Genomic DNA, 22,089 nt, shown 5'->3' with positions numbered 1-22,089 from the left:
AAAAAAAGCATTTGCATGGAAGCTAGATGAACACACTATGCCTGAGTGACTGCGATGCAATGCATTATCAAGATTGGCACAGCTATGCCTCTGCTTGCATTGCCCACAGGATTGTCTCGAATCACGAACCACATTAACACACTTGTGAGAACACACACTGTGCGCTTGTATAAGAATCAGCCCCCCAAGTCGTCACCTTTGATTGCAGATACAGGTTTCAATTACATTGTTTCCAGGATCAGTCCCTCTTACTCCACAACAAACCGATGAATTCCAAATGCGAGAGGGAAGAGGCAAAAAAATGTAGGTAGACGTCATGTGAATTAAATGTGAACGTGGGCCTTCGACTCTGACGCTGGAGGAGGCAGAAAAGGAATGTCACTAGCGGGCATTAGTCACGGAAACAAGAAAGAGCCTCTATGCAGGGTGCTTACCTTATCTACCTTACATCATGGCCTTCCAACATTTTGTTTGTTTCTATCTATTCTTTCTATCTCTAACAACAGAAACCTTTTTAAAAATTCCTGCAGTGAAAGGCTCCCAGGAAAAGCTAAAATTTTCATAGAAGGCCTGGTGGCATGCCTTTTAAGAGAAACTGCATGACTAAGACATGTCAATTTTTGTAAAATATTCCCTTCTCATCAGGGAGAAAAATCTGTTCTGTAAAGCTTCAGTCCAACATAGTAGTGGCACTTATGGCTCCTAGATGAACAATACGTGTGTCAAAAATTTTGCAGTAGCTCTGCACTCACACAACAAACATCTCTTTTGGAAGCCAAGCTCAATTTATGTGCGGCATCATGCATACACACCACAAGCAAAACCAATACCTGTGTCCTTCCGGCATCCTGGACAAGGTACGTGGGCAGGCCAAGCTCTGTCGCTTTTTTGTCCAAATCCAACAGATGCTGGGTAGAATTGGCACGCAGGGCTATTTTGGTCTCCCTGGAAATGAGAAAGATCACCAGGAGAGAGCTTATCAGAGGATGACACCAGAACTGCACTTCGACTTATTGTGACAGGACTACTGCAGTTGGATGAACAATATGCACAGCACTGTGTGCCTGCAAATGCAGAAATAACATTGAGGTGTTTGGTAGCTTTACTAGACATGTTGTTACAGGGCAGGAAATATATGTATTTACAGTATATACAGTTACGAGGTTGTAGCTGAGTAATCAGGGTAACACCATCTACCGATCGTCGAAACACTTCAACCTCCTCTTCACCTCAAAATGTCCCTTTGTCCACAGCGGCACAAACTCGTACGTGACATTAACCCCCAGCGGCAAAAGCATTGTCTTGATACTTCCTAGGGTGTCAAATCAGGGTGCGAGTTATAGGGCTTTAGTCACGAAACATGCACAATATCAGTTCTTGGTGGCGTAGAAGACATCGAAGTCACAGGTGATCTCTCATATGCGAGGCTCGTGACTTGGGGAAGAACTCGGTATGGCCCGACGTATCGCGGCAGCAGATTTTCGCAAAGGGCGACGCGACGGGAGGGTAACCAAAGCAGGACAAGTGACCTAGGGCTGAAATGAACGTCTCGACGATGACTGTCGTAACAGTGCTTTTGGCTAGTCTGAGACGCCAGAAGACGGTCACGGGCAATGCGATGTGCTGTGGCCGCGCGAACAATGATGTCGTGAGCATGGAATGTGGTAGTGTTGGCATCGGAAGGGAGCAGTGAGTCAAGAGGCAGGAGTGAGTCACGGCCATATAGTAGATAGAACGGAGAATAACCAGTAATATCGTGACGCGACGAATTGTACGCGAACGTCACGAAGGGTAAGGTGCAGTCCCAATCCTGGTGATCATCGGACACATACATGGAGGGCATGTCCGTGAATGTATGGTTGAGACGCTCATAAGTCCATTTGTCTGTGGGTGGTAAGCCGTCGTGAACTTGTAGGACATGGAGCAAGAGCGAAGAAGGTCGTCGACAACCTTGGAAAGAAAACAGTGGCCTCTATCAGTGAGTAGCTGACATGGGGCACCATGATGTAGGATCACTTCATGAAGGAGAAAATCAGTCACATCAGTTGCGCAGCTCGTAGTGAGGTCCCATGTTATGGTATAACGCATGGTACAGTCCGTCGCAACGGCCACCCACTTGCTGCTCGAGGATCCACCAAAATGTTACGGGGAAGAAAATATATGTATTTACAATATATACAGTTACAAGGTTGTAGCTCAGTAGTCAGAGTAACACCATCTACCGATCATCGAGACACTTCGACCACCTCTTCACCTCACAACGCCCTTTTGTCCATAGCGGCACAAACTCGTAAGACAATATGTAAAAGCGCAGGTAAGACCAACAATGAGGAAAAAGAGCCAGACAGTAGCTCATACATGTTATGCTGTTCAGCTAATTTAACTTGGACCAATAAATCCATAAATGCACATAATTTATTATATTGTAATGATGTTAATAAAACAACTATATTTATTAAGGGCGAACTTGTGCCCACAACTAAAGGTCACTGCGGTCGTGAAGAAATCCCCAGCAGTCGCGTTTTCAACATTGGCCTCAAACCGTCTTCCTCTTTCTTGTCACGTGACACCTCATGCGCGTGGGCATGCGAGCTGGGTCCAACCGGCTGCCCGTGCCACGAAGATTGCTGCCTGTTGTTGCTGAACAGCGCGGTACGACGCGCAGTGTCCAATACAAAGGGCGCGCAACTTGAATGTGACCAAGTTTGTCGCAGCAATATAAACGAGTCAAGTCATTTCGTGTAGCATGTAGTCAGCACAGAATGGCTTGACCAGAGTCCATGAACCCTATTACAACGGGGGCAACACAAATGCAACCAAGACAATTCATACGATGAATCCCAGTCTCAAATAGATCTACCTGACTTGTTTCATACACATGGATATTGCCCAAGTGCCCAGAAGTGTCTACTTTAGGGCTGCTTATTTGATTCTACCATTAACTGCATCACTGGCTTACACCCATATTACCACTACAGTGGATTTTCATTAATTCGACTCCTGTTGATTCGATTTTTCGGTTAATTTGATCCTAACCAAAAGTCCCAGCCAATGCCCATACATTTCTGTGGGCCAGAACTCACTATTTTGATCCTGGAACTTGCCCTCGTCAGATAACTTGAACTCAACTGGTCAGCATGCCTACGCCTGACCCCCAATGGTGTACCCAATCGCCACTTCAATGACTGCAGCGTCTGTCTTGGTGGTGCTAGAGAGCAGTGAATGTGCGGCCAAGACTTGTTATCCCCAGTTGAAAACGTGGATTTTCAGACTGCCTTCAGCAGATTTTGAAACAAGAACGGCAGCTCAGAAGAGTTATTACATATTACTAATTTTCTCAATTGTTTTTTTAAAAGAAAATTGGTCTGGAAATTGCCTGCGTTTACAAGTCAATATGAAACCTAAACCACCCCCTATGCATTTTCTATAGCCTACAGCTAAAGTTGCATCATGACAACTGTTTTCACAAGATGTCAGCAGAAGTGTAGGATGGAAATGACATGGCACTTAAAAGACAACTGCTACCAACGACTGGTAAATTTAGCTTCAGCAAAACAATTAAATTATGAAAGCTCATTCAAAAGACAAGTTATACCATGCGCTAAGTTAGTGGCGACAGTGTCTCATGTCACCCGTTTCTGGCACTAGAAATGGTTCAAGAAATGGTTCGAGAAATGCACAATACCAAGCACGATAGACTAGAAGGAGAGCAGCATGTTGCGGTCTGTCCATAGACAGCGATAAATAGCTGTCTGAGATAGCTGATGATGAAAGTGTAAATAAATTTCCATTCTGTGAAGATAAACTCTACAAGTTTCATCTTTCTTATTGCCAAAATCAAAGACCAGTTTTTTCTTTCTTGTTATCGTAACATTGTATCTTACCACGCACCTCTAAAAAATTGGGCATGCATTAGATTTAGGGAGCCTGCTCATATTAGGTAAATACTACTGCCAAATGAAGGGGCAGTATGTTTAGATGTTTTTTTCTGCCTCTTTTCTTATTCGACTTGCCAGATCAATTGATCAATTTCATCATTCCTGCCACCGTGAAACTAAGAGTCAACTGTTCTTATCAGTGTGCCCAATCTCATTCTTCCATGAACTGTAATAAGTAAAGAATGCGGGCAAAGCTCCTCCCACATGTATGCTACACGTCTCCATTTCTCCATACTCAGAAGAAAAAAAAAGGAACTAACAAATGAAAGAGGTTCCTTTGTGTCTTGCTAGGCATAAAACCTTTCTCCTCGTGAGAGATAATTACATACCCCCATGACGGCAACTGCCTTGCAGACAACCTCGTCGCGGCAATGGCATAACTTCTATGCCAGCCATTTGATGCAAGCCTACGACAGGACGATTGTTGCACTCTACATAGGTAGCGAATGAGAGTAAGCAAGAGCAACACGGATTGTGATATCATGAGCGACTACATGCTATACAATCGTACATACATATGGCTATTTTATGCGGTGTATGTTAAAACAACAATGGCATTTGTATTTAGATGAAGAGACATTAAAACTTCATTAATCTGGGCGACCATGAGGTCTGTACAAAGTTGTACAGTTTCTATGTAGCATAAGCTGCTACGAGAAAAGTACTGGGCAAAGTGGGCCGGTACCGGAGGTAGTGCAGTCTAACATGGTGCCTCAAATTGTGAGCTGTCACAAGGAAAGATGACAAAGTGGCATGGGGTGTACGCTCCTGAGTGTTTCAAAAACCTGGCTGCCTTTGGAATGAAGGAAGCATGTGCGGAATTGTGGCCTAATGGTTAGAGCACCTGGATGCTATGCTTGATGGCAGAGGTTCGATTCCAACATCGGTCACACATTATTTTGTTTTTCTTAAAGTGAGGTGAAACAGGAACTTACCTACCTGCCGCAAAGTGCAAGAATGAGGCATAAAATGTCTCACATTAAAACTGTGAACAACTGGTATAACATAGACACATGTAGAGAGCTTGCAGCAAGGAAAGCATCACCGGTTGTAGCACAATAGATAAAAATGTTACATGACTAGACTGCCAAAAACGCTAAATGTCAGACTGCAAGCAAAGATCACAGGTTGTCATATAGGGCTTTGCCGCGAAACTAAAAATACAGCTTGCATTACCCATGTTCTTTCTGCATTGCTTAAAAGCTTTTGTTGTTGTTGCACTTCTGATGATTTGCGACGCTTTGTCTAGCAGACAGAGAACAGTAACCAGACTGACATCTGGTTGTTGCAAAATATTTGGTTAGTTTCGAATACTATTCAAAAATATAGAATAGAGTTAAACCTCGATATAACCAACTTCAATATAACGAAATTCTCGATATGGTGAAGTATTTAACTTTTCATGACCTCTTGTCCATAGAACACCATGTAATTAGAACCTAAATATAAGGAAGTGCGTATGCAATTTCAACATAACGAAATCTCACTGCCGCTGCAAAGGAATGCCGAGACAATAAATGGAAACTTCCGCAGACGCAGATGGTGAAATGACTGAATTACAAGAGGCTGTTTGTAAACGCACCTCTCAAGTCACACCCGTCTTAGCTGCGACAAGTGACCGCCAAAGTGGAGCCGCATCACGTTCTGTACAAAGTCCAAGTGCGATAAGGTCCTACCGCGCCCCGCGCACTGTGTGCTTTAGGTACGAGTGAAAGTGTGCGAGGGTGAGGGAAGAAAGATGGTGGCTTCACGCCTTCCACCATGAGCAAAAGGAAGGAGGGGGAGGGGAGCGAGCTCTCAGTAATGCGATCAAGTGCGCGCGAGGGGGCGGGGGTGTGGCTTGGAAGAGGTATGCTGGTGCGCGTCTCGGCCGTGGCTGCGTTTGGCTGAACGCATGCGAAGCCGCGCACCCTGCTTTAGAGCTAATCTGCAGCGTATGCAAAGAGTGGGCGTGCCGAGATGGCGTGGCACCATGTAAGCAGTCCTACCATGCATGTAGTATTGGAGGTTGCGTAATCTCGAGTTTCGGTCACCCGTTGGAGCGATAGGCAAAACAAGCATTCGCTCCCCGCTGCTGGCGCTTTTCCTAATAGCATCGTCTCAGTGCGAGCGATGATATTAGCTTCAGGGGCGGAGTGGACGTGAAAGCGTGGCTGGCTTCGCTTAATTCACGCCACCAAGAAGATGTTGTCGAGGTACGTGGCATGAAACCGTATCGTTTGCTGCCAACTCCCATATTTATAAAAATAATTGTTTTCTCATTCAGATTTGCTTTTTTAGATTGCCCGATAATTAGAAAAATTCTGCGGCTCCATTAGTAGCAAGAAAATCGATCGACGGCTGTACTTATCCATATAAAAGGTCGAATTTCAATAGAACGAAATTTCGACATAACAAAGCAAACTGCTGATTTTACAGATTTCGTTATATCGAGTTTTAACTGTAGTTACTTTTTGTGTATGAATACGAATAGAAGTTTGCACCATTTGAATCGTTAGTGTTTATTATTCGATATGGAGCAGCATCCTTGCTGGCAGCAACAATTTAGCTGGTCAGTGCACCCAAGATGTGCTGCCAGACCTCAGAGGCTATAAGCTGGTGAATAAGGTGTCAAGTACAGGCACTTGGGGTGCACAAATATAGGTGCATCATATTGTTACGGAAGCATAAAAGAAGAGAGAGGAGGACGAAGATTGCAAGACGCTGGTTGCTGCATGTTGCTACTAGTCAGCCATCTTAGCCCCATTGAATCTGCTTGTATATACATTGTAAATAGTTTTATACTCCCAACATCCTCGTAACATATTAGTGGAGGTGCAGGGTACCACGGCTGGAAATGGAGCTCCGCAGTGGACGTCGCATCACCGTCCTCCCCATGAATGACAGTGAGCGCTTGGGATCAATGCCATTGCCGCCTCCAACGTCACCATCGCCCGCTATGTCGCTGTCCCCTTCGGTTGTGGTTGTGCAATCTAAGGATCTAGGAACTTTCTGCGGGAACGATGGCGCTGATGTTGAAGAGTGGGTGGCTATGTACGAATGTGTGAGCGGGATCAACAGACGGGACCCTATGCTTATGCTAGCAAACCTGTTCTACCTAAGAGGCACGGCAAAGGTGTGGTTCAAGAACCATGAAGAGGAGCTGACCAGCTAAAACCAATGCAAAGAGAAGTTAACAGAGTTGTTTGGCAAACCAGCCGGCCGTAAAATTGCCGCAAAGCAGGAACTGGCCTCGAGCCTAATTCCCCACGGAGTCCTATGTTTCGTACATCCAGGACGTGCTGGTGCTTTGTCGTAAAGCCGATCACGACATGACAGAAGCTGAGAAGGTAGGGCATGTGCTCAAGGGAATCACTGACGACGCCTTTAATCTGCTCATGTGCAAAAGCTGCTCTACAGATGATGCTATCATCAAAGAGTGCTGACAATTCGAGCAGGCCAAAAGCCAATGCGTCCTGCAACCATTCACTAGACTTCCCAATACTGCCGCAGTGTCGACGTGTGAAGATCAGCCCGCACAGCAGCATGCGTCGCCATCATAGGACGTGGTGCAAATTGTTCGACGTGAACTGGGTGCGATGGCGCCCGCAGCTTTCTGTTCGCGTACCCCTGATGCTACCCCTTTTTCAGTTCCCCTTGTGCAAGCCATCGTTCAACAGGAACTTGAAAACAATGGTCTACATTCTGTCTGTGCTGTCGCCAACCCTAGAGCCAATGAACGCTCTTCTACTATTTTCGCTCCACCCTAACGCTTCTCTCCACGTTATCGCAACCCGACTGAGCGGAGAACTGCAGACAACCAGCCGATATGTTTCACCTGTCACCACATTGGTCATGTCGCCAGATACTGTCACAACTCGTGGCCCTCAAGACCTCGCACGCCGACCAACCTGAGCCGTTTTAATGGAAATGCCCGCAACATTCTTACTTTCGCCGTTTCATAAAAAATTTGGCCGATGTTGCTCGGCCTTTGACAGATCCTCTTAAGAACACGCCATTCTCATGGGGCCCTGAGCAACCTCACGCGTTAGCCGCTCTCATCGGGTTTCTGACCACCCCTCCCATACTTGCCCACTTTGATCCATCTGCACCGGCCAAAGTCCACACTGATGCAAGCCGCCATGGCATAGGCACTGTTCTTGCCCAACAGCAGAATGGTACCGAGTGCGTGATAGCTTACACTAGCTGCCTGCTGTCACCTGCTGAAAAAAATCACTCCATCACCAAGCGGGAGTGCTTGGCTTCCGCTCTTGTTCCACTGAGCAGAAGCTGTCCACCGCCTAACACCCGCAAACGAATGGTCTTACGGAACATCTCAACCGAACACTCACAGAATACTGTCAATGTACATTTCCAACGATCATCGCAACTGGGACGCCACGCTGGCCTACGTGATATTCGCGTATAGCTCGTCCCGACATGACAATGCAGGATATTCACCATTTTATCTTTCGTATGGTCGCGACCCCACTTTGCCCTTTGACACCATCCTACCTTCTGTGCCCTACATTGCCACTGAGTACGCCCGTGAAGTCATCGATCGCGCTCACATGGCACGTCAAGTCGCCCGATCTCGTTTATTAGCCTCACAGCATCAGCAAAAAGAGTGTTACGACCGGTGCCATCGCGATGTTCAGTTCGCCCCAGGTGCTTGGGTGCTGCTTTGGTCACCGTGCTGTCGAGTCGGCCACTCCCAGAAGCTTCTCTCTCACTACACAGAGCCTTATCAAGTCCTACGTCAAGTTAACGACGTCAATTACGAGATCGCGCCGTCTCAGTTTCATCCATCCTCAAGTCTGCCGCCTGTTGACGTCATGCACATTTCTATGCTGAAGCCATACTTCGCTTGCAGTTCTTCGCCTATCATGCACCGAGACGGTGCTTCAGCACCAGGGGGTGCTGTTATGGAAGCATAAAAGAAGAGAGGAAGAAGATCGCGAGATGCTGGCTGTTGTGTGTTGTTACTAGTCAGCCACCTTAACCCCATTGACTCTGCTTGTATATACATTGTAAATACAGTCTTATACTCCCAACATCCCCAACACATATTGTCAACTACACAACACAGTAGGCATAGTTGCGTATTCTGAATGCCTTGTGACAACGTCCGATTACCATATTTATATGTATATAAGGCAATGTTATCCCTCCCCTAATCCATAGCCTCGAAGTCATCGCCCGCTTATATGTGAGTCTGAAAGATTCAGTTAGCTTAAATATGGTGGCAGCAGCGCCATATTTCTGGCGATCCAAATTTTAGATGGCAGCACAAACTATAGTAACTAATAAAGTTTGGCAGGCGAGGCAGTATTTGCCAGTGCACCAACACAAAGCGAATGCTGCTGATCGTCATAATCACCAACGAGCCACCGAGAGAACAAAGTGCCGCCATGAAATCTGGTTCATAGCACTTGTGGAACATGCCAGGAAGTGAAATTTACTAGGATGTTTATTTTTATGCAGTTTTTTTTCAATGTTAGAGTAGGAATGAACGCAACTTTCTGAGTCAGTTGCAGTCACCGAGTGCTTTTTCAGACATTGCGGTGCCGCCGCTGCTAGCTTCCGTTGTCCCCCATATACCGTCGCTGATACAGCCCCGTTACTTACAATTTCCCGGCGCCAATGTTTGCAATTGAGAACGTAAAAATATCACCCAATACAGTTATGCTTCTTTTTTATCGGTTAATAAGTTCCCAGTAAAAACAATTTTTTGTCACAAATGTTCAGTACAATACTAAACTGCAATCGTATAACACATGTACCAGGCACTAGACCCCATGTAACAAGAAAAGGCGCGAGGCATGCCCAATCAAGAGCAGTATGCACCTGCCACAGCAGCTTTCCTGCAATACTTGTGAAATGTCGGCACACACTCAGTTTCCCCTGTCACGGTACCAGCAAACCACCTCGTGGTTACATCGCATGTCACATTCACTGATAATCGCCATTAGCCATATTGCTATAATCATCTATCCTGCACCTATCCATTTCACAATGCATGTGGCATAGTGCCGGTAGGAAGCGTACTGGCCGCTTTTGATAAGGGACTGCAGCAGGCGGCTTGAAATGAGCGCCACTTTTCACTCTGGTAGCATCATATTCTGGTGTCGCCTACCAGCTCAATTTCATTTCGGTTTCCCGTTGCCATCCACCTCTCAACCCACCCAACCCACTTCCCAACCCACCTCTCAGCAGTTCAGCTTTACCTGCTCCGTGGGCGTTGGCGTCTCATGCTGCAACAATGGATACAGCAGCACATGCTATATCCACGGAATGTTTTTTACCCTAGTTCATGGGTAGTTCGGGGTCCCTTTAATTTTTTACGGGACGTTCTCGTAAAACAGACTAGGTGGACAACTGTACTTTGCTTAAACATACTGCAGCAAAATTTGCAAAATTTTGATATAATGAAGTAAATTGCAGATCTTATTGACTTTGTTAAGAGCATCAAAATTTAGCTGTAGGTTATGTTAACCCTTTCACGTTCGAGTTTTTCGCCATATGCGACTGGCCAGCATCAATTTCTTGTTATTGCAGATTTAAATTCTTCAGAGAGACCTATTTCGAAAAAAAAAAAAATTACCGTAATTTTTCTAGGGTGACCTTAAAGTGAGAAAATATTGGCATTGGTATATATGTACTGTTTATTCATGAATACCAACAATAAAAAAGAAATAAACTTATAAGAATTAAAAATCTGATGCATTGTTATACACATAGTTCAAGGCTTAGAAAATGTGCACATGAGAATATTTCGCAAGTCTCAAATGTTCTTGCTCTTACATTAATATTTACGTCCATAGCGTAATCGAACTGCGTAGGTGAGTACACCAGGAAAACTGTGTGGTTGTGTGCCCGTCAAAAAAGCGAAACGCGTGACAAACTTCCACTAATCCTTCATCGTATTGCCAACCAGAGGCAATTAGTTTTCCTGAGTCCCCCCCCAAAGAAAAAAGGGGGAAACACATGCGCGGCTGTATCTTTCATATGCGCACTCCTGTGAGCAATAAACGAGCGACTAACAGGCGGTCGCCCTTTGAGCAATTAGTAATGAGACAGCCATCAGTTCTACGAGTGCAGGAAGCCGAAGCCACTCGCGGAACGAAACCCAGACTAACTGCTGCCCGCCCGCGCGTGTGCCAATGCGCGAGTGGTAGTATATTGACGAACCACAGCAAACAAGCCATGCAACGAAAACCGAGAGAAGGAGGCACGAGAAAAAAATTCCCTGTATTCCTGCATAGTGGCAGCACATGCCAGGAAAGAAAAAAGTTAGGAAATTGGCGTGCTTTTTAAACGTACAGATGGCGCCGTAAATATACGGCAACGACAATTTCGGACTCGTTCGTGGCACTGTATATTCACGTCATTGATACTGAAAGGGTTAAACAATTATGACCTATGCAAGATTCAAAAGGTGTTGTGTGGACTGCAGCTGCTTGATATGCATGAAACAAGCCAGAACTGCTTCATATTTATGCAAGTCCGGTGCTGAAAGGGAGTTTATTTTTGGCAGTGTTGGCGGCAATCAAGGCTTTCGTGCTCTCGTCATGCAAGATGGCAAAAGTGAGAGTTGTCTCGCTGCTTTTCTGGTTTATTGTGTTTGCGCCTTGTGGGCCTTCTCCCGCAGTGTTGCCGTGATGAAATGGCAGAATGCGCCTTTCGTCGTGAAGCTCAAAATCATAAATCGGGTGGAACGCGGTGATAAGTCAGATGTCCCCGCAGCGTGCACGATTCCAAGGAACACTCTCAGCACGGTCTTGAAGAATAAGGGGGAGATTAAGGCTAAAGCAGCCAAACTTGCGACCCGGTGACCGTGGCACCCGACGCGTACGCACGGCTGTGTACAAGTGGTTCATCTGAATTGGCTTCAGACGTGCCGGCTTCTGCGTGCTTGGTGATGACTGTAAATTCTGATGAATGCGACGAAGCCGTTGCCGTTATTATAGAAGTTTGGAGCAAGCTGTCAGAATTTCCGGAAGCCGTTGACGAGTCAATGGTCGACAAGTTTGTGAGTGCAGATGATGGTGTCGCGATAACGGGAGAGCCCGAAAACGAAGACTACATTGCCGACATCGTACCGAGCGCACGTGAATGTGGGCACAATGAGGAAAGCAACGACGGTCTTTTGCCCACATCTTCCGAAGTGATCGGTGCGCTCGCACTAGTCCGGTGCTTCTGTGCGAACGTGGAAGGTTGCAGCCTCAGCTGCTCTGACTCCTTAGACAATGTGGAGAAGTGCATGCATCACTGGCAGCGAAATTACCCAAGCAGAAGGAAATGCAGGACTATTTCATGCGAAACTAAGCTAGTTTCATCAATAAAGTGAGGTTATAAATGGTATGTGCTTTTATGGCATCCATTTATTTAGCAGGTTTATATAGAATTATGCTCTATATCGAACTGATAGACGTTTTTTTGTGAGTTTGATATAGCCGGGTTTGACTGCACTACCGTTTAGTACGTACTTTTTCCAAGCTCCGGCCAACTATGGTTTAACGAGGTTTCACTGCATCGATTATAACAATGGGAAGCTGCTGCACTGTCAACTTTTGTATGTTTTCTATGGTGAAACAACCCCCTCACTACAATGCCCCTATGCCGCATTATCAATAATAACAGTGAAGTCTGGCTACTGGGTGTCCGTGCCAAAAGGTAATGAAATGTGAAATCCTTGAAAAGAAAAAAGGAAAAGAAATTTGAGCTGCTGCGTGATGGCCTACAGCCCCAACAGCTGCCGCGTACTCATTTTGCAGCCTTCTCCGCATCGCAAGCCTCACGTATCTCTCTCCCGCCAACCTTCCACCCCTCCGAATATGAATGGGCTGCGCCCATAGTTCTATGCTGCGCCACCCTCCAAACACGAATGGACTGCGCCAACTGCACTGCTCCCAGATTGCTCGCTGGCCCCTCATTCTGCACAGTTTTGCCAACGGATTGAGCTGCTTGCGCTCGTCTTTGTTGGTTGCGTCGAAGTTGCCCCTGGCCATGTGGTTTCTCTTCCTTGTTTGACTCAATGCTTAAACAGAAGACGGCTGATCTGCCTGGTGATCATCGACAATGCACGACGTTGCCGGTGAAAAGAAAGTGCGCTGCTATAGATCTGGGATGTCGGCTAGCTTTGCGTAAAATAAGCAAGGCCAATGGACATGGTGTTTTCCCGTGCAAGCCAGTGAGAAGTATGCACGTGGTGAGATGCTTGTGGCGATCTCGCCCCAGTGTTCCTTCTGGATTTCTCAAGCTGACAGGCTGCCATAGCAATCTTCTTGCATTCTTTAAAAGGTCCCTTTTGGGGCCACCAAAGCGGTTCCTTGTCAGAGCTTGCATATCGCTTGTTGCCCATGGCTCCTCTTTGCCGCTGTTATAGCAATGTCATTCTCGAACGCTGACAGCTGCGGCTTGTTACGTGCAATTGGTGTTATGAACTCCTTGCGGGCAAGTGAGTGCATGGAGACGCTTGGCCAATGCCTCCTAGATAGCACAAAACCAGTGCATTTCGATCCATTACGTCATGCTGCCTTGCCCAACTGCCATTGAATTGAATGGGGATGCTCCCGAGTAAGCCATGGTGATTTTGGAAAGTGGTGACGTCAAAATCACATTAAACAAAATAATTATGCTAGTTTATCTGTGTGTTTTATGATAAACCATGTATTAAATTGCACACATAAAAAGAAAATGTTTGTCACTTTACTGTCACCTAAAAGAAAAACATGTGCTTGTTTTTTCTCGAAATAAGGCGCTTTGAGGAATTGAAATGTGCAATAAAAAAATGTGACAATGTTGGTTAAGGTTGCGGTGATGCAACGCGGCATACAGAAACATCGCGTCAAGTGTCTAATGGCACCAACAGTGCCCGCGCGGACTGCGCTGGGGAACGCCGGCAAGTGGGTGCCGGGAGGCCTAGGATTTGTCGCCTTCCGATGTGCTCCCTACTGATGCCGAAAGTGTTCTGCCGAGACCTGTGCAGTGGTTCCAGACACAGTCTCATTTGACAGTTTCACAGGTGCTCACACTGCTGTACTGACATGTGCAGAACTCCATGATGGCACAATCATTCGTCAGGTTTCTGCTGCACCGCCGAACGATGACTCCGAGTCGAAAGATGATGCATCATATGCTACGCTGCCAACGCATGCGGAGCGTGCACAAGCAGTGACTGTGCTTTCAGCCACCTATAGTGACCGTACGACCCTCTCCGAGATTCAGGCTTATCTCATTGCGCGTAAACGAAACAGCGTGCAACGGCGCATTCACGATTTCTTCAAGCCTACTGCCGAGCCCAAATAAGTGCGTGGAAATAAAGGATTTCTTTTTTTTTCTTAATCTGCTTTTTCGGACACCTGCTTATTCGAACATTTCCGCAGTCCCCGTGAGGTCCGACTAAACGGTCGGTGACTGTATATTGAAGAAGTGTTAAAGCTGTGCAAGGCGGTCAGTGCTCGCATGTCGGAAGAAGATAAAGTTGGACATTTGCTGAAAGGAGTGGCTGAGGATGTGTATAATTTTCAAATTGGAAAGGAAAGCCTCAGTTCTGTGTCCGACGTCATTCGGCATTGCAGAGCTTTTGAAACGCTCAAGATGCACCGGATTGCACCAAAGTTTGGTCGTTTGGCAAACGTTACGACGGTTGCCAGTGTGGACACAAGCCCTCGCCTCGACCTTCCTTCGACCATCCAACAGATTGTCCGCGAGGAATTTTCTCGCCGCGAAGAGATGTTGCATTTAACTGCTGACCACCATGGCGTGTACATGTCACGTGAGGCTATGACTGCGCCACATTCGGCCCCTTGGCAACCGATGGTTAGCGCAGCGACCGTGGAGTACAGCGCAGCCCCACAGTCGAGGATGACAACACACGCTCCGACTCCACGTTATGACCAACGTGCTCAGCGCATGCCTTCTCAACGCCCGATGTATCGTCGTGACACTTGCCACGAACCAACCCACTACACAAGGACAAACTATAATATCTGGTTCATCGACGAACACCCAAGGTTTCGACCGCTCCCGGTGTGTTACTCCTGCGGTGTCCCGGGTCATATATCGCGGTTTTGCAACCAGCGTATGACCATGCGGTATGGCCAGCCCTCAGAGTTTTCACGACCCTCCGAACGGCCCCACGGTGCCCCGTGGCCAGCTGGTTGATGAACTCAGCGTCGCCCTCTTCCTCTTTTCCCACTTGGGACCGCAAGCACGTTCAATGGTCTTCGTTTTCCTCACGCGTAACAATATGTACGCTGGAAGTTGTTACGTGTCCTGTAGGGAGTGTTCTACTGCAAGAACTTTTCAAAATGGTTCATTAATAGCCAAGATATAAATATTTCAGTGCTGCAAACCCATGATTTCAGGAGGCGAGCGTTACCAACAACATAATGGTCTCTCCACTTGCCCCATCTTGCCTTCGCAAGTGAAATTCCTTCCTTGCATTTTCCTATACCAGAGCCAGAGGATCGTGTGATGCATACATCACGGGCCCCGTGTCTTTCCTTTTTTTTCTTGCTTTTTTTGCACAGCACACTTCCGCTGGCGCTCTCTCGCGCGAGCTGCTGCGTTTGTCTCCATTCATGCAGTGCATGATTTTTGCACACTGTGCACCAAGAACACTCAAACAGCGGTATAAGTGAGTGCTACATGAACACTGAGCGAATCAAAAGCGTGATCGCGCTGGAACACGGTAGAAAATTACATAGTTTTGCTCTCTGCACATGGAGCTGCATGACATGGGAACAAGCAGACGAAACAAAAGTACATCTCTCTTGCTACAACACAAAGTAAAACAAGGACACGCAGAGATTCAGTTTATAGGTTTGGCTATTTCTATAAATTTTAATTGGACTGCTGAAGCAACAGCTCAAACAAATAATAACTGCTGTTGGCTTGAATAATACTCGAAGTCACGTGCCACTATGAGTGACGTCACAGCACGGCCATGTATGTGGGCGCACTGCGCGCTATAACACATCCACTCTCTGGCTTGGAGCGTGGCGCCCGCAATGAGGAGTGCTAACGATGTTTGGTTTGAAATTAAGCTCTTTCAGCAGCACGCAGGAATTCAACACTTAGGAGACACAATCATCAGCGCGCATTGTATGCACTGTGCTTCTCAGCTCAATATGGTCAGACCTGGTGAGAGGCCCTTTAGAAACGAGACAGAAATCAGTTTTCCCAATGCTCAATTGGAAATGGCACATGCGAAAATGCTGACTGTAAGGTGTGCAAGTGCGGGCATGAGCACGCAGCAACAAACTACACAAAGCGATAATACATCCAAACTATTATGGTAAAATCTATTTCTGCAGAAACTGAGGGGCGGCAGCATAATATAATTTTTTTATAGAATACGCAGACGGTCGCAACGCCTCTAGGGCAACATTAGGCGGCGTTTCGTTCGGTCGCTGCTGTACACGTACGGCAGTGGCACGACTATGCGCTCAAGTATCGCTTACCCGTATTCCTCCCACAGCAAGAGCATGTTGCCATACTTCGTTTCGTCTTGCAGAAGCAGCCTGTACAAGCCAAGGACTGCATGTCCCACCTGGGCGGCAATTTTTCCTGTGCCCATCTCAAGCTCAGTGTTGACAGCAAACACCATCTTGTACGTTTCGGGAGCATCCTCGTCTTCTGTGTCGCTTTCATCTGAGGCCTCGAGCTGAAAGGAAAGGCACATAAAATGAGCTGCTTTGTATAACAAAGGGGAGGTCAGCTTGTAACCTATTTTCAACGAGACCGTAGAAGGCAGCGCCATATTCACTTGATTTTAATGCTGCATAACAGGGTTGAAGGCAAATATCAAATCAACATGGACTGTTAAAACACAATTCCAGAAACCTCGCAGTGGTTGCTTTGTGTCGAGAAAGAGACTTTATCTAAGAAAAAAAAAAATTGTCTGAAGAGTCCACATACCTCTAGCGTAATTCAAATAGCCTACCCTTGTGCGGGGAGTCGTGACATGGCTACACGATAATGAAAATACTGAAATTTGAAAGCACAGGGAGCACAGAGGCAAGTGAAAACTTAACCTTTTGACTGCCCGCGTCATCGTCAAGGGCATCGTCAATGGGTTCTTTTTACGAAAAGAATAGAAATGGAAAAGCAGCATTTTTTTCTACCTTATAATGCAATGCAATGATTTTTGTATTACAAGTGGTTGAGTACTAGTGACAGAATTGTAATGAGGAGTCACTACATCATCCGGCTAGTACTTGCAATCGTGGAGTCTCGAACAGTATCCTGTATTAATCACGATTTCTCAATTACTAAAGCTCTGTACTGTATAATATTGATGCATTGAACATTCTCAACCATTAATCTAGTACTTAAGCTTGACTTAATATTTGCCTTTAGTGTCCCTTTACAGAATATGAAAAGACCCCTGATCGTAATGCATACCCTGATTTTGATATCTTGGAAAAATGCTAAATACAATACTTTTGATTGTTTCCTCACTAGAGTTTCTTGGTAAGAGAGAAATAGTGATTTGATGTCACTTGGAAAAAAACAAATAATTTATTACATCTGAGATGCAGTGGACTGGGTATCACTTCTTGAACAACAACTAAAGGTGGTGTTTAAGTACTATATCAACCTTCCAGCAGTACAGCAAAGCACAGCATTTGAATTTGGAAGGTGAGAGTCGAAATGGAGGGATGGGATTTGGACACCACCAATTGCAGTTTGGTTTTGCACTCGATTCTAAACTGTGTTTCACATTTTAGTAAATTCTAAAAAAAAAAAAAAGTACTGGAGTCGAGTAAATATCGTAATTCTCAGGTGCAAATTTGTTGTGTTAGCACAGTAGGTCTTTTATGTGCACCAACCTGTCGCATACCCTGCTGTAATCGTGTGACAGCTTTAGTTCGGCAGGTAAATTACACTAAAGGTCTTGCCTACTATATTCCACGATTGTAACGCTGCCTCGAATCTAACGCACGCCCAATTTTTGCAGTCTTAAAGCAAGAAAATAAAAGTGCTCCCGTATGTAAAACGCACCCGACTTATAAAAGAAAAATATAACATGCCCCCACATTGATGATCCAAAAAAAAAAACTAGACATGTAGAATTTACCTTCACAGAAGGAAAACTTTAGTTTTTTTAATGAGCTTTCATAATGAAAGCAGTGAATCGTCATTGCCATTTGCGCTTCAATGGCCACACATACCAAGTACACAAACTGGCAGTATCATTACTATCACTTTCAGATTTCATGTGCCTCTGCAATTAAGACTTGGAGACCCTTCTTGGTGTTCTGCACAGTTAGCTCGGCACAACACGAGAAACACTGGCCATATGCCTACACATCCGGTGCCAAGTTGCACGAAATCTCACGAAAGCAATATCTCTGAAAGTGATCACAGTCGAGCACAATATGAAACCACAGCAACCTTCAAGAAAAATGTTCTCTGCTGCCATCTTGTGACGGTGATGATGCTGCGTCTGATGGCCCTGAAGGTAGGCTGTTGCCATCATTGCAAATGCAGTTTCGACTTCATATCTGATTGTAGAGTGCAAGTGATCTTCAGAGCTATTTTTGAAGAAAAAAGCTGTGCGTTAAGAGTCGTGTTTCTTTTTTTAAAGCAGATCATGATTCTGCAGTTTTGAAGCGTTTTCCAAGAAGGCAAGAGGACAAAGTTATATGCAATGGCCTTTCTGCAATGTGTTGCATCAATGTATGACTGAAGGTACAAGTGAATGAATTCAAATGTGGATAATGCTTTCAAGAATAAGAACAGCATCAAAGTATACAGCACGATCAGGGTGCTTGACCAAGTGACATGGCAAAATAGAGGAAACTACCTGGGAAAGTGTGTTGCATTGGTCCTTCACTTCACTCAGCTATGCACCATAGCCATGCTGTGCACTTTCATGTTTTCCACTTGTACGCACTCTGCGCAAGACACTTCAGGCAACTTGATGCACAACTGCACCTAAGGCATTCAAATTTCATTCACCCACCTATGCAGAGTCACACAATGGTGCAGTGCCCCGAGGGTGCTACTGCTTCCATAAATCTGCTTGGCTGTATGGGCATTTTGGAAACGTCTACAAGCAGTGACTATCAACACCTACAACCTGCTTCCAGTTTTTTGTGAAGGGCCCCTCTCACATAGTTTGTGCATTGCAAACAGACAAGTGTGGTGCATAGATCATGTGATTGCATAAAGCGACTGCACACCCTTCCTCTCGAGGAAACCCCCCTGCCAGCTAGACAGACAAGATCATGAGCACAAATGCCTCTACGTACAAAAACGCACTGTCTGCAGCACCGCCGAATATGGCACAGGACCTTGGTAAATCATCTAATGGCAAGTGTGCAGCGCAGCATGAAAAGGAAAGAAAAAGAAAGGCAGGTAGGTGTTGCAACATAAACGCGACATGGTCCCTCAGCTTCCGCACGAAAGAAAGCAGGGAAGTTACTTGTGGATGACAGTCGAGGCAGAGGAGGAGAGTGTCTACGTTGGCAGTGAAGCTTGCCTGCCAGCAGCCTGTCAATGTGACATTTCGATTTCTTTTATTTCGTCCACTAATGAACCCATTTGAAAGATTCTTGCAGTGAAACGCTCCTAGGACAGCGCTCTGCAAGTTCCAATGTATACAGTAGACTTTTGTTAATTCGACTTCGGTTAGTTTGATTTCTCAGTTAATTTAATCCCGACCAGAAGTCCTGGTCGGCGCCCGTGCATTTCCATGGGCACAAGCTTTCATTATTTCAATCCAAAAATTCATGTACGCCGGATCATTCGAACTTGCCCAGTCAGGCATGGGCATGCTGACTGGCCACTATAGGGGCCAATCGGCATGGTGGCCAATCAGCATGCCCATGCCCGACCCCTGTGGTGACCTCGATAGCGACCCCTTTAGTAGCAGCTTGTCTGGGAAAAGTCAAGGGGACAGTGAACAAACGTCGAAAAAATCTACCAACAAAAATGCCTATTTTGGCTGTGCCATAGGAAAATTTTCAAGCTATAACGGTAGCTCCCAATGTACAACTATGGTATTTACCCGATTCTAATACACATCTTTTTTTCACAGTATGTCTGGCCGATAATTGCCTGTGTGGATTGCAAATGAAATCAAACCGCATTTGCAATGCTTAACACTGCTGTTTTGCGGTAAAGCTAATGTTAGGAAACCAGCTGCTATTGTGCGACACATGTTAGACACTTGTCCATTTGTCTTGCTCTAAAAAATTGGGTGCGCAATAAATTTATACTTTGTTTAGGAGCTTTCATGTTGTTTCTATGTTAGTTTCTACTTTGGACGTGGGAAAGTGGGAGCGCATGGAGTTTGGGGACATGTCGAAATCGGACAAACAAGACCAAATGAATCAGCGATGTGTTTCTATGCTTTTTCTGCATTCTGTTTAATTCAACCCACTGGATAATTCAGTCGATTTCACCAGGCCGGTCAGACTTCATTTAATGGAAGTCAACTGTATATCCCAAATTAGCAATGAGGCCTGGTAAGGGGCCTTTTAACGAGGCATTGAAACACCCTTCGGGCCTGGTAAAATAACATAAGCTGTGGGTAGCATACGCTGCTGTGAACATCTCACCCAAGTTTTGCTTTCGTGCGCAGTGCGTGGAGCTCGAAAGCAGAGCGCGAGTTAACTTTTCTTTTTTCAACAGAAGCTTACTCTTTATTCTTTTCTGGACGCTTTATTACGTAATAAAGCGGATTCCCATACACGGCTGCTATTGGTACCTGTGGTCTACTACGTAGCGTAGATACTACGGCCACTGCGGGGTGCCACCACAAGTCCACAAGCTAAGTGCACTGTGGCTCGCTGAGGACAACCATGTTTGGCTTACGTTTAACGCGTCATAAGCACCAAAATCTGAAGTCGTGGTGTCTACATTAACATCCAAAATGTAATTTGAACTGCACATCACAGTGATATTCAGAAAGTGGAGCACGTTGGTGGGCACGCCCCACTATTCTGTAGCCTTTGCAGTGCAAGGCATTGAAGAAGTAAAGGGAGCACAGCGGAGGCCGTACTTGATTGCCAATAACTCTGCTTCTGCTGAACACATTGAAGTACTTTTTATGGCAAAGTATTTCTGAAATAGCCTATTTTCACTTCGAATGCTGTTCTCCTCTTCGATAAAAAATGGCTCAGAGCCCTTTTAAAGAGAAGGCTGGCACATGAGTGGAACAAGATATGCTGCAAGTAGCAAGATACTTCCCAGATGTTAAGAGCAATGAGCAACATGTGACATAGGTCAAGTGGATGATTGACGATACATCAAGCAGACCTATGTGTCATCTACTGAGTTATCAACAGTGGCTGAACAATGGGTCCTGCTGAGGTGAACGTTTCAACAAGGTTACTGAAGGTCCTGGCTGGATAGACAGACAGACAGACAACGAACTTTATTTAATCTTGAGGAGCTACTGTCAGGACCTCCTAACGGGAGGCCATTGTAGCCGCTGGCCGCGCACACGTAAAGGACAGAATGCCGTGACGCTCCACTCTTTCCTGGGCCCTCTGGATAGCCTGGGCTTGCTTTCGGAGTACCGTGCTTCTGATGGCCTCCTCCCATTCGGCTTCGCTGGAGAGGAAGTCGTTAGGCAACGCGGGACATCGCTCCAGAGCATGTGTGCCATTGAGCAAAAGGTTTCAGTGCAGTCGGGACAACTAGGGTCTACATCCAAGTACATCCTACTGAGGAATCCCCGCGATGGGAAAGATCCGGTCTGCAGCATTCTAAGTGTAGCTGACTGACCTCTACTGAGCTTCGGGTGAGGCAGAGGATAAATTCTCCGACCAAGTTGATAATGTTTAGTAATTTCATTAAATGTGAGGAGTGGATCGTTCTGCTGAGTCCCTTCCTGCCCCTCCGGAGCCTCCAGACCGTCGTGGCGCGTGAGTTCTCGCGCATGGTCATGGGCAAGCTCGTTGAGGTTTGGGAAGCCCTCGAGAACGTTCGTCCCCATGTGTGCGGGGAACCACGTGATATAATGGAACTTAATAGATTTCTATGGACCAAAATTTGGTATTTCGATCCTAAAATTGGCCTGCAACTGATAATTTCAACTTGATTGCTTGGCAAGAATGCCTCTGATGCCAATCATGATCCAAATGCGTGTAGTGTCTGTCTTGGCGGCGATGGAGGACATAATGCATTGAACAACCACCTTCCGCCATAA

The 22,089-nt window shown here is 45.9% G+C and overlaps 1 protein-coding gene across 3 annotated transcripts in view; it reads right to left on the bottom strand.

The window, feature by feature from the left end:
* The window catches only part of LOC142579714 (putative peptidyl-tRNA hydrolase 2), a 109,233-nt gene that overhangs the window by 17,819 nt on the left and 69,325 nt on the right, over positions 1 to 22,089 (bottom strand). For all 3 annotated transcript variants that reach the window (XM_075690204.1, XM_075690205.1, XM_075690202.1), the window contains exons 4-5: positions 16,388 to 16,590; positions 831 to 945 (exon numbers count right to left, since the gene is read on the bottom strand). In XM_075690204.1, the coding sequence (XP_075546319.1) occupies positions 831 to 945; positions 16,388 to 16,590 (318 nt within the window). The remainder of the gene's footprint in view (positions 1 to 830; positions 946 to 16,387; positions 16,591 to 22,089) is intronic.

Source organism: Dermacentor variabilis, chromosome 4 (assembly GCF_050947875.1).
Source record: "Dermacentor variabilis isolate Ectoservices chromosome 4, ASM5094787v1, whole genome shotgun sequence".
NCBI classification, from domain to species: domain Eukaryota; kingdom Metazoa; phylum Arthropoda; class Arachnida; order Ixodida; family Ixodidae; genus Dermacentor; species Dermacentor variabilis.
Note: the sequence above shows the minus strand (reverse complement) of the source record. Positions and strands in the feature narration are given on the sequence as shown.